Below are 12,439 nucleotides of genomic sequence, written 5' to 3' on the forward strand. Positions count from 1 at the left end.
GAGTATCTGTCTGATACCATTAGTGTGTTAGCACTGATACCAGCACTTAATTTAACGTTTCTATTCTGGCGTTGCCTTGAGCCATGCCAAAGGGGTAAATGTAAAATTGAAAATCCCACCTGTACTGGTCTCAGGTACTGCACTAACTCTACAATCCTTAATTTGGCCAATGCAATTTTTTTTTGCTCTGTTAAGGAACCGGGGAAAATCAGAAGAACCATTTAGGAGATTACAAGGACAATCATGCAAGTCATAAAATAACTCAACTTTGGGTTTTAAAATCCTGTTGGAATTTAAGAACAGGAGTGTTACAAGGAAAACTCACTAAGTTTGGGGAATGTGGTGCAAAGTGATAGAAAACCAAAACAACAAAATACCCAATATTTTGTCAGAATTCATTAGAGTCAACAAAGAGAAGCTTTGCTCATCACAATAGCTTATCACAGGGGAGTGTATTTTTATCATCAATATATTGTTGTACCTCTAACTAATACTAGGTATTTATGCACTTTAAAGGATCATCAGACGATCTTGCGAGCATGGGCTGTGAAGGATTTTGCCCCAAATTGCCCCCTTTATGTTCAGATACTGAAACCTGAAAATAAGTTTCATGTCAAGTTTGCAGGTGAGTGGAATTTTCATTTTCTGTATTTTCCCAAGCTCCTAGTTGGTACAAAATACTACCAGACATCACTCATCTGTCCATTACACTTTTTGCAAGGTTTATAACTCAAAAATGAAAAATTACTGAAAATCAATAATATATGTGAAATGTAGTGACTTAGAGGGATTGTAGGTTAACCTTCTGAATGATGCCAACTGCAATGCTGCAATGTAAAGTAATAGTTTACTCTGAAAACTTTGCTGTTGCCTGACTATGCAATCATATGATTAACTCAGGTACTTTTAATCCACCCTTCTCTAATTCCAATTCTGGGTTTTGAATAGCATATAACAATGGGAAGGCTTTGATCGATGACAGCGGTTCCCAGCCTGGGGTCCACAGACCCCTCTTAATGGTAGGGGTCCATATAAAAAGGGGTCGGGAACACCTGGTCTATGATGTGGCCAATATGCAGTCTTGGCTTCCTAACTCCCAGTATGGCATTGCACTGTTTCTTTCATTTGTATTGCTCCAATCCAGAGTGTTACCAATTTAGTAAATATATCACAAATATTGATAATGATTTATTATTATCACATGTACCAAGATACAGTGAAAAGTATTGCATTCTGTTCATACAGATCAAATCAATACATGGCACATTGAGCAAGAATAAGATAAAACAGTTATAATGCAGAGTAAAGAATTAAAATTACCTAAAAAGTGCAGTGCAGGTAAATGATAAAATGCATGCTCTTAACGAGGTAGAGTGTGAGGCCAAGAGTCCATCTTTCTCTATAAGAGGTTCATTGAAGTATTAGTGGGATGAATATTTTCTTTGATTGACATTTCTGTTGAAACTGACCACAGAAACTGCAGATGCTAGAAATCTCAAATACGCAGTGAAAATGCTGGAAATACTTAGCGTGCCGCGCATCAGTAACCAGTCCTGATCAAGTGTCATTAAGATTAAACTTCAATTCTCTTTCCCTATTGATGCTCTCTGATCTGCTGAAAACTTTGGGATTTTTTCTGTTTTCAGTTTAAATCTGATAGTATACAGTATCTGATTCAAACATTTAACAGCTGGCTTCCCTCACATTAAAAATACAAATACAAAATCGGCTTTTCTGTATCCACATCATTTTTCATATTTGTTTTTTTTTGTAGATCATGTAGTTTGTGAAGAGGAGTTTAAATATGCCATGTTAGCCTTGAACTGCATATGCCCTTCCACCTCTACTCTCATCACGCTATTGGTTCATACATCCAGGGGACAGTAAGTCAAAATTTTGCACATCTTCCATTAGAAAATTTTAATCTGCCCAGATTGTCAATAAATATGTTTTAATCTGTTTACACTGATTTGCGCATGGATTCATATTGAATTAATGGTCACCTAGATCTAAGTGCTGCCTTCTGTTGACTGTAGTTAATTGAAAAATGATTTAAAACTTCTGCCCCCATTTCTGTGGACCCTTTCTCCATCTGATTTGCTGATTCTATGGAAGTTCATCCTACCATGTAGTTTGTACATATTTTTGAACCAAGTTTTCCTATTTAAATTATATATTGCCTGTATGGAGCTCTCTATCATTAACAACCTGGCACCCATGTTTATTATAATATAACTTGTCTGCATTTAGTTGACTTAATTTAGTATTTTTAATACAGTGTTGGAGCTTTTGGAGAACATTAAGTCATGGTATGGTATGTTGTGAAATTCAATGTAGAATGATTGTAAGGGGGTTGCAAATTTTTTAAGGTGATGCTTTTTTATCTAAGCTGCAACACATAGAGTTTTTTTATTCATTCCACGACAGTGTCTGGAATTAAATGTCACTCATTCAAAGAAAATTTGAAGTAGTGAGTGACAGAGAGACATTGTTGCAGGGTCGAAGCCATTTGAACAATTCTCATCAGGAGTGAGCCAATAAAAAGAAGGGATGTGCAAGTAGTGGGAGGGTTTGGTTCAATAGGCTTCGACGAGAACAGGTTTGGGCAAGCACAGGCAGAAGTATATAGCTAGTCCAGTGAGAATGGGTCCAGCAATAGTGTTCTTTGTGTGAGATATTGAAACTCTGAGAGAACGCCAATCTTCTTGATAACTATGTCTGTACAAAGTGCACCGAGCTGCAGCTCATTAGAGATGGTGTTAAGGAAATAGAACTGTAGCTCGATGACCTTTGGCTTAAACAGGAGAATAAGGAGGTGATAGATAAGAACTACAGGGAGGTAGTCACCCCTAAGTTGCAGGAAGCAGGTACCTGGGTGCATGTCAGGAGAGGGAAAGGAAATAGGCAGCCAGTGCAGAGTATGCCTGTGGCTGTTCCCCTCAATAATAAGTATACTGCTTTGGATGTGGTTGGGGGTGTGGAGTGATCTGCCTAATAGGGGAAGCCACAGCCATCGGATCTCTGGCACTGAGTCTGGTTCTGTGGCTCAGAAGGAAGAGGGGTTGGAGAAGAGCAATAATAGGGGATAGTTTGAGGTGCAGACAGGTGATTCTCTGGATGTCAAAGAGACACTCGTATGGTATTTTACATCCCAGGTGCCAGGGGTAGGGATGTCTCGGATCTGGTCCACAGCATTCTAAAGGGGAATTGTGAGCAGTCTGAAGTTTGGGTGCATATTAGTACCAGTGACATAAGTAAAAAATGGGAGCAGGTCCTGAAGAGAGAATGTAGGTAGGTAGGTAGAAAACTGAAAAGCAGAACTTCTAGGGTAGTAACTTCTGAACTGATGCCTGTGCCATTTGCCAGTGAGAGTAAGAATAGAATGACTTGGCAGATGAATGCGTGGCTGAGGAATTGTTGCAGGAGACAGGATTTTTAGAATTCTGGATCATTGGGATCTCTTCTGAGAGAGGCATGACCAATACAAAAGGGACAGGTTACACCTGAACCTGAGGGGGACTAATATTCTTGCGGGCAGGTTTCCTGGAGCTGTTGGGGATAGGAAATGGAGTGAAAAGGCTGAGTGTGGGGCAGTAGGTATACACGTAGGTGTATTGTGTAGTGAGACTATGAGGAAGAGCAACATTGCAGTCTATGGGATGAGTTGAAGTGTAGCATGGGGGCAAAGTTGAAAAATGTAATGAATACAGGATTGAAGGTGTTATGTTTGAAGGAACACAGTATATGGAATAAGGAAGATAATCTTGTGGTTAGAGATTGGCAAGTATGATGTTGTGGGCATCACTGGGTTGTAGCTGAAAGGAGTTTATGATTTGGAGCTTAACGTCCAAGGATGCATATTGTATTAGAAGGACAGGCAGAGAGGTAGAGGGAGTGGCATGGCTGTATTGGTAAATAATGAAATCAAATCCTTAGGCAGAAGTGACATTGAAAGATGTAAAATCCTTGTGAGAAGAGTTAAGAAACCGCAAGAGTAAAAGGATCCTGATAGGAGTTATATATAATCCTCCAAACAGTAGCCAGAATGTTAGAAACAAATTACAACAGGATTGTAAAAAGGCAATGTCATGATAGTCATGGGGGATTTCAATACACAGGTAGATTGGGAAAATTGGGTTGGTGCTGAATCCCATGAGAGAGACTTTGTAGAATGCCCACAATATGGCTTTTTAAAGCAACATGTGATTGAGTTCAATAGGGGAAAGGAAATTCTGGATTTGGTGTTGTGTAATGAACCAAATCTAATTAGGAAGCTTAAGGTAAAGGAACCCTCAAGAGTCAGTGATCATAAATGATAGAATTTACCCTGCAGTTTGAGAGGGAGAAAATACAGTCAGATGTATCAGTATTACAATGAAGTAAAGGGAATTACAGAGGCATGAGAGAGGAGCTTGCCAAAGTTGATTGGAAGGGGACACTATTTCAGGGCTGATGGCAGAACAACAATGGCTGGAATTTCTGGGGGCAGGATAGATGCATCCCAAAGGTGATGAAGTATTCTAAAGGGAGGAAGCAACCATAGGTGACAAGGGAAGTCAAAGACAGCATCAACGCAAAAGAGGGAACATATAGAAAAAAAATAGTGGGAGGTTAGAAGATTGGGAAGCTTTTAAAAGCCAACAGAAGACAACTAAAAGAAGACATAAGGAGAAAAAAGATGACTATGAAGGTAAGCTAGCGAACAATATAAAAAAAGGATACCAAAAGTTTTTATAAAGAGTAAAAGAGATGCATAAGTAGATATCAGATCACTGAAAATGACACTGGAGAGGCAGCAGTGGGGTACAGAAACTGGTGGGCCAACTTAAGTAGTAGTTTGAGTCAGTTTTCACTGTAAATTACACTAGCAGTATGCCAGAAATTCAAGCATGTTAGGGAGCAGAGTGTAGTTGCTATTACTAAGGAGAACGTGCTTAGGAAGCTGAAAAGTCTGAAGGTAGAAAAGTCATCTGGACCAAATGGACTACACCCTAGGGTTCTGAAAGAGGTACGTGAAGAGATTGTAATGACCTTTCAAGAATCATTGGATTCTATAATGTTTTCAGAAGATTGGAAAGTTTCAAATGTCATGCCCCTCTTTAAGAAGGGTGGGAAGCAGGAGAAAGGAAATTATAAACAACAGGAATTCTGCAGATGCTGGAAATTCAAGCAACACACATAAAAGTTGCTGGTGAACGCAGCAGGCCAGGCAGCATCTCTAGGAAGAGGTGCAGTCGTCGTTTCAGGCTGAGACCCTTCGTCAGGACTAACTGAAGGAAGAGTGAGTAAGGGATTTGAGAGGGGGAGGGGGAGATCCAAAATGATAGGAGAAGACAGGAGGGGGAGGGATGGAGCCAAGAGCTGGACAGGTGATAGGCAGAAGGGATACGAGAGGATCATGGGACAGGAGGTCCGGGAAGAAAGACAAGGAGGGTGGGGGGGGGGGAACCCAGAGGATGGGCAAGGGGTATATTCAGAGGGACAGAAGGAGAAAAAGGAGAGTGAGAGAAAGAATGTGTGTATAAAAATAAGTAACAGATGGGGTACGAGGGGGAGGTGGGGCATTAGCGGAAGTTAGAGAAGTCGATGTTCATGCCATCAGGTTGGAGGCTACCCAGACGGAATTTAAGGTGTTGTTCCTCCAACCTGAGTGTGGCTTCATCTTTACAGTAGAGGAGGCCGTGGATAGACATGTCAGAATGGGAATGGGATGTGGAATTAAAATGTGTGGCCACTGGGAGATCCTGCTTTCTCTGGCAGACAGAGCATAGGTGTTCAGCAAAGCGGTCTCCCAGTCTGCGTCGGGTCTCGCCAATATATAAAAGGCCACATCAGGAGCACCGGACGCAGTATATCTCCCCAGCCGACTCACAGGTGAAGTGTTGCCTCACCTGGAAGGACTGTTTGGGGCCCTGAATGGTGGTAAGGGAGGAAGTGTAAGGGCATGTGTAGCCCTTGTTCCGCTTACACGGATAAGTGCCAGGAGGGAGATCAGTGGGGAGGGATGGGGGAGACGAATGGACAAGGGAGTTGCGTAGGGAGCGATCCCTGCGGAATGCAGAGAGGGGGGGAGGGAAAGATGTGCTAGTGGTGGGATCCAGTTGGAGGTGGCGGAAGTTACGGAGAATAATATGTTGGACCCGGAGGCTGGTGGGGTGGTAGGTGAGGACCAGGGGAACCCTATTCCTAGTGGGGTGGCAGGAGGATGGAGTGAGAGCAGATGTACATGAAATGGGGGAGATGCGTTTAAGAGCAGAGTTGATAGTGGAGGAAGGGAAGCCCCTTTCTTTAAAAAAGGAAGACATCTCCCTCATCCTAGAATGAAAAGCCTCATCCTGAGAGCAGATGCAGCAGAGACGGAGGAAATTATATGCCATTTTGCCTGACTTCCATCGTTGTAAGATGTTGGAGTCCATAATTAAGCATGAGGTTTTGGGGTACTTGGACGTGCATGATAAAGTAGGCCAAAGTCAGTATGGTTTCCTTAGGGGGAAATTGTACTTCACAAATATTTTGGAATTCTTTGAGGAAACAAAAGGCAGGATGGATAAAGGAGAGATAATGGATGTTATTTACTTGCATTTTTAGAAGGCCTTTGACAAGATGCTGCACAGGAGGCTGCTCAACAAGATAAATGCCCATGCTATTACAGGAAGGATATTAGGATGGATAGAAGATTGGTTGACTGGCAGGAGGCAAAGAGTGGGAATAAAGGGGGCCTTCTTGGTTGGCTCTCGGTGACCAGTGGTGTTTCACAAGGATCGGTGTTAGGACTGCTTCTTTCCATGTTATATGTCAATGATTTAGATGATGGAATTGATGACTTTGTGACCAAGTTTGCAGGCGACACAAAGAGAGGTGAAGGGGAAGGTAGTGTTGAGGAAGCAGGGAATCTGCAGAAGAGCAAACAGATTGGGAGAATGAGTAAAGAAGTGGCAGATCGAATATAGTGTAGGGAAGTTTATGGTCATGCACTTTGGTAGCAGGAGTAAAGAGGAGGAATATTTTCTAAATGGGGAGAAAATTAAAAAATCAAAGGTGCAAAGGGACTTGAGAGTCCTTGTGTAGTCAGCAAGTTGGTGGTCAGGAAGGCAAATGCAATGTTAGCATTAATTTAATGATGACTATAATATAAGAGCAAGGATGTAACGCTGAGGTTTTGTAAAGCATTGGTCAGACCACACTTGGAGTATCGTGAGTCATTGGGGTCCTTTATCTCAGAAAAGATGTACTGACATTGGAGAGGGTCCAGAGGAAGTTCACAAGAATGATCCAGGGAAGGAAAGGGTTAAATGTATGAGGAGCGTTTGATAGCTTTGGGTCCGTACTCACTGGAGTTAGGAGACTGAGGTGGGGGTTCTCATGGAAACCTAGGTAGAGTAGATGTGGGGAGGATGTTTCCTATAGGGGGTGAGTCTAGGACCAGATCGCAGATCCTCAAAACAGAGAGACGTCCATTTAAAACAGAGATGAAGAGGAATTTCTTTAACCAAGTGGTGGTGAGTCTATGGAATTCACTGCCGCAGACAGCTGTGGAAAACAGAGATTGATATGGTTTTGATTAGTCAACGTGTCAAAGATTACACGGAGAAGTCAGGAGAATGGGGTTGAGAGGGATAATAAATCAGCCTTGATGGAATGGTGGAGCAGACTCAGTGGGCCACGTGGCCAAATTTTGCTCTAATCAGAAACACCCTCATACAACATGGTAGAACAGCTCAGGATATGGAGAATCAACACATCCACATGTTAGTGTGTTATTCACAAAAGACTGATCCATGATGATGTTGCTAGTTATTACATTGTCAGGAAATTGAAGTGTCATTTGGCATTTAATACAGCAGATGCAGCAAAATAATTTGCTAGCAGTAGAGAATTTTGTTCGTTGAGGTGTACAAATATAGTATTTATAATTGAATCCTTGAAACATAGCTCTCGATAAATTTGCTTTTTGGGCTCTATTCCATTCCCATCATTCATTCCATGCAAGCATGAACAAAGAATATACAAATGTTGTACAAGTTGCTGTATATTTTGTATTGCCAAACTGCATAGTGTATAGCAATGCAGTATCACTGAGAAATGCTTAATACCAATCTTAAATTCTCTTGTAGTTAGAGAATAGAAATTGCTAAGCCATCTTGTCCTTGAGTTTCACCTTTTTCAGTTTGTATAGACCTCACGAGGCCTACCGATGCTTCACGAAAAACTGAAACCCATTAAAGATTGCATCTTCATGGTTACAGGGAAGGACAACAGTCCCCAGAACAGTGGCAGAGGATGTATGGTCGGTGCTCAGGGAATGAAGTCTATCATATCAAGCTCAGTGACAGCAAGTTTTTTGGAGAATACGAAGGGAAGAGTTTCACCTATGCCTCATTTCATGCTCACAAGAAGTAAGTGAAGTTCATGTTCAGATTAACAATTCTTTTTGGGACTAGATGGAACCTTGGATTTTAAACATGAGGCTTTCACTGCTGACCCCAGATTGCGTGATGTTTTTGTTACTGGACTAATCCAGAAAACATGATCTCACCATTCGATTCTGCTGGTGATGGAAAACTAGATTTTCTTTAAAAGTGACCATCTTTGTGAATGACCTTGATGCTGTATGCATTCAAATTGACTTTGATGCTGTATCCCTTCAGGCTTCCTGCAACTGAAGAACTTTATTCATAATTCAAATGCTATTCTTTCAGTTCAGTTCAATGCTCATAATGTGCTGTCCTCTGGACTGAAGAAAACTAATGCGGTACAGGTGACTTATTTGCCAATCCACTCCGTTTGGTCTGCAGTGGTGACTCTGAGCTTCCATTTGCGTGTAATTTTAATTCTTCATCCTACTTGCACTGCAAACTCTCTGTCTTACACCTACATACTGTAGCTCCAAGGTTGCGCAGAGTAAATACAAAGAAAAGCTGATGGTAATGCTCAGGACATAATGTTGACATTAAGGAATTTGGGTAAGCTACTCGGTTTTTCACTTTTAGTTTGTTGTTTCAAAGTATTTATTTATAATTTTGTTCCAGCTGCTGGGTTTTAAACACAACAGTGTCTGGTCTATTCCCAGTCTTCGACTCTCAGCCCCACACTTCTCATCCAGTGCAAGCATAGGATTCCCCTTCTCCTCTCCATTCCACCAGATTCCACATTAAATCCATCATAATTTTGTCACCTCAGTGGGGATTCCATCACCAGATACAACCACCACCCCCCCCTCAACATTCCAAAGGATGTACATAGATTATCAGGACCTAAGAATTTTTAAACTTGCAGTCCTGTTAGAGCCATAGAACTACAATATAGAATGCCCTTCAACCCTTGCCAGAATTCTAATCTGCCCAGTCACATCAACCTGCACCTGAACAATAGCACTCCATACCCCTCCCACCAATGTATTTATCCAAATTTCTCTTAAAGTTTGAAATCGAACCTGCATCCACCACTTCCTCTGGTAGCTAGTTCCACACTCTTACCATCCTCTGAGTGAAGAAGCTCCCCCCAAGGTCCCTTTGAACATTTAATTTTTCAGCCTTAATCCATGATCTCTAGTTCTACTCTCACCAATCTCAGTGGAAAAAGCCTGCTTGCATTTACCCTACCTATACCCCTCATAATTTTGCATACCTCTATGTTAAATCTCCCTTCCTACATTGTAGGGAATAAAATACTAACCTATTCAGACTCTCCCTAGATCTCAAATCATCAAATCCTTGTAAATTCCTACAGCACTTTTTCCTTACTAATGTTCATTCCTTTTATTTTTCTTCATTGGACTTTTGGTTCCCTAGTATTAATGAGAAATCATTTGGATCCTCAGAGGACAGAGCAATATGGTTAATTGCATTACCATTCCATTGTGCCTTATTATGCACAATTGAATGGCAAAGCAATTAACCAAAGTAGATTAGCAAAGTTTACATTAAAAAGACTAATGTTAGTGAAAACAAATGTAGTTGCATGCAGTCAATATAAGGGCATACTGTATAAACTAACAAAGGTTCTTATTATAAAGCCAAGACAAGATAGGCCAAAGCCAAGACAAGATAGGCCAAAGCCAGCATGGTTTCCTGAAAGGAAAATCCTGCATGACTAACCTACTGCAATTTTTTGAGGAAATTACAAGCGGGGTAGACAAAGGAGATGCAATTGATGTGGTGTACTTGGATTTTCAGAAGGCCTTTGACAAAGTGCCACACATGAGGCTGCTTAGCAAGATAAGAGCCTATGGAATTACAGGGAAGTTACTAACATGGGTAGAGCATTGGCTGATTGGCAGAAAAGAGAGAGTGGGAATAAAGGGATCTTATTCTGGCTGGCTGCCAGTTACCAGTGGAGTTCCACAGGGGTCGGTGTTGGGACTGCTGCTTTTTACGATGTATGTCAGTGATTTGGACTATGGGATTAATGGATTTGTGGCTAAATTTGCCGATGATACAAAGATAGGTGGAGGAGTGGGTAGTGTTGAGGAAACAGAGAGTCTGTAGCGAGATTTAGATAATTTAGGGTAATGGCCAAAGAAGTGGCAAATGAAATACAATGTGGGAAGGTGTATGGTCATGCATTTTGCTGGAAGAAATAAATGGGTAGACTATTATTTAGGTGGGGAGAGGATTCAAAATGCAGAGATGCAAAGGGACTTGGGAGTCCTTGTGCAAGATACCCTAATGGTTAACCTCCAGGTTGAGTCGGTGGTGAAGAAGGCAAATGCAATGCTGGCATTCATTTCTGGAGGTATAGAATATAAGAGCAGAGATGTGATGTTGAGGGTCTATAAGGCACTCATGAGACCACACTTGGAGTATTGTGTGCAGTTTTGGGCTCCTTATTTTAGAAAGTATATACTGACATTGGAGAGGGTTCAGAGACGATTCATGAGAATGATTTCAGGAATGAAAGGGTTACCATTTGAGGAACGTCTGGCAGCTCTTGGGCTGTATTCCCTGGAGTTCAGGAGAATGACGGGGGATCTCATAGAAACATTCCGAATGTTAAAGGGCCTGAACAGATTTGATGTGGCAAAGTTATTTCCCATGGTAGGGGAGTCCAGGTCAAGAGGGCATGACTTTAAGATTGAAGGACATCCATTTAGAACAGAGATGTGGAGAAATTACTCTAGTCCAGGGATGGCCAACCTATGGCACATGTGGCAAAAGTGGTGCATTGGATGATTTGAAGTGGTGCATTGTACCCCAGTGATGACAATAAAAAAGTAAGCCTACTCATGCAAAAAGTATTAACCAAAAACCAATTTGTAGAGAAAAAAATCTGTAACAGGAATTCAAGTAGCTTAGAACTAGAAATGGGTTTTACTAAGAATAAATCTAAAACTTAGCAGTTATTTTTAGCGATTTTATTATTTCGTGCACATCTTTTGGCGAATGTTATCCTCTTTCACATTAATCCATTTTCAATTTTAAAAAATGTTCAATGAGTCAAACTAGGAAAGAAGGACTTTTGTTCTGCAGTCGTTCCATAACTGTTCAACACACGTTTGATACTTGTTTGAGCCTGAGGCGCCGGACGTCTGCAACAGCGGTGCGTTGCGGGTTTTTGCCAGTCAGTTTACAAATGACACTCGTGCGCCACGGAGTTGTGCTTTGTTTGTCCTTTATGAACATTTGCAGTCTTGTACCTTTTCAAAAATTAAGCCTTGTTTTTACATTCAGTTGCCCATCACAGTGCAAAAGAAAATGAGCAAAAGAAAAGCAGGAGGTGATAGTAAGCATGAATTCAATGAACAGTGGGAAAATGAGTTCTTATTTACGGCGGGTCCATCAGGAAAACGGTTGTGCATTGTTTGTGAAAACACTTTCTCACATAATAATTTACATATTACTATTTAACTATTTATGGTTCTATTACTATTTATTATTTATGGTGGAACTGTAACGAAAACCAATTTCCCCTGGGATCAATAAAGTATGACTATAATAGAAAACATGATCTTAATAGACTCTATAAAACACAACATCAGACTGAAATAGAAGGAAAACTGAAGCTAGTGCTTGGGTCTAAGTTACGGAAAGAATATGTGATTAAGAAAAAGGAAGAAATCAAAAGAAGACAAAGTACATTTGTTAAGAGTCTCATTAAGGTAAATAATGTTTATCTTGTTTTTATATTAAATCAATATATCATGTAAAAATGCTAAATATGTCTATAATATTTTTACAAGAATTGAATGGGGGTACAAGAGTTGTATGGCACATCTGAACTCGTATGAAAAAATTGACGCATGGAATGTAAAAGGTTGGCCACCCCTGCTTTAGTCAGAGGGTGGTAAATCTGTGGAATTTGTTGCTGTGGAGGCCAAGTCATTGGGTGCATTTAAGGCAGAGATAGGTAGGTTCTTGATTAGCCAGGGCATCAAAGGGTATGGGGAGAAGGCAGGGGAGTGAGGATGACTGGAAGAATTGGATCAGCCCATGATTGAATG

General features: G+C 41.0%; 1 protein-coding gene across 5 annotated transcripts in view; it reads left to right on the top strand.

Annotated features, from left to right (window-relative positions):
* kcnt1b (potassium sodium-activated channel subfamily T member 1b) overlaps positions 1-12,439 on the top strand; it is a 436,729-nt gene that overhangs the window by 325,255 nt on the left and 99,035 nt on the right. For all 5 annotated transcript variants that reach the window (XM_063073587.1, XM_063073584.1, XM_063073585.1 and 2 more), the window contains 3 exons: positions 517-625; positions 1,775-1,883; positions 8,247-8,396. In XM_063073587.1, coding sequence (XP_062929657.1) covers positions 517-625; positions 1,775-1,883; positions 8,247-8,396 — 368 coding nt within the window. The remainder of the gene's footprint in view (positions 1-516; positions 626-1,774; positions 1,884-8,246; positions 8,397-12,439) is intronic.

This window comes from Mobula hypostoma, chromosome 21 (assembly GCF_963921235.1).
Source record: "Mobula hypostoma chromosome 21, sMobHyp1.1, whole genome shotgun sequence".
NCBI lineage: Eukaryota > Metazoa > Chordata > Chondrichthyes > Myliobatiformes > Myliobatidae > Mobula > Mobula hypostoma.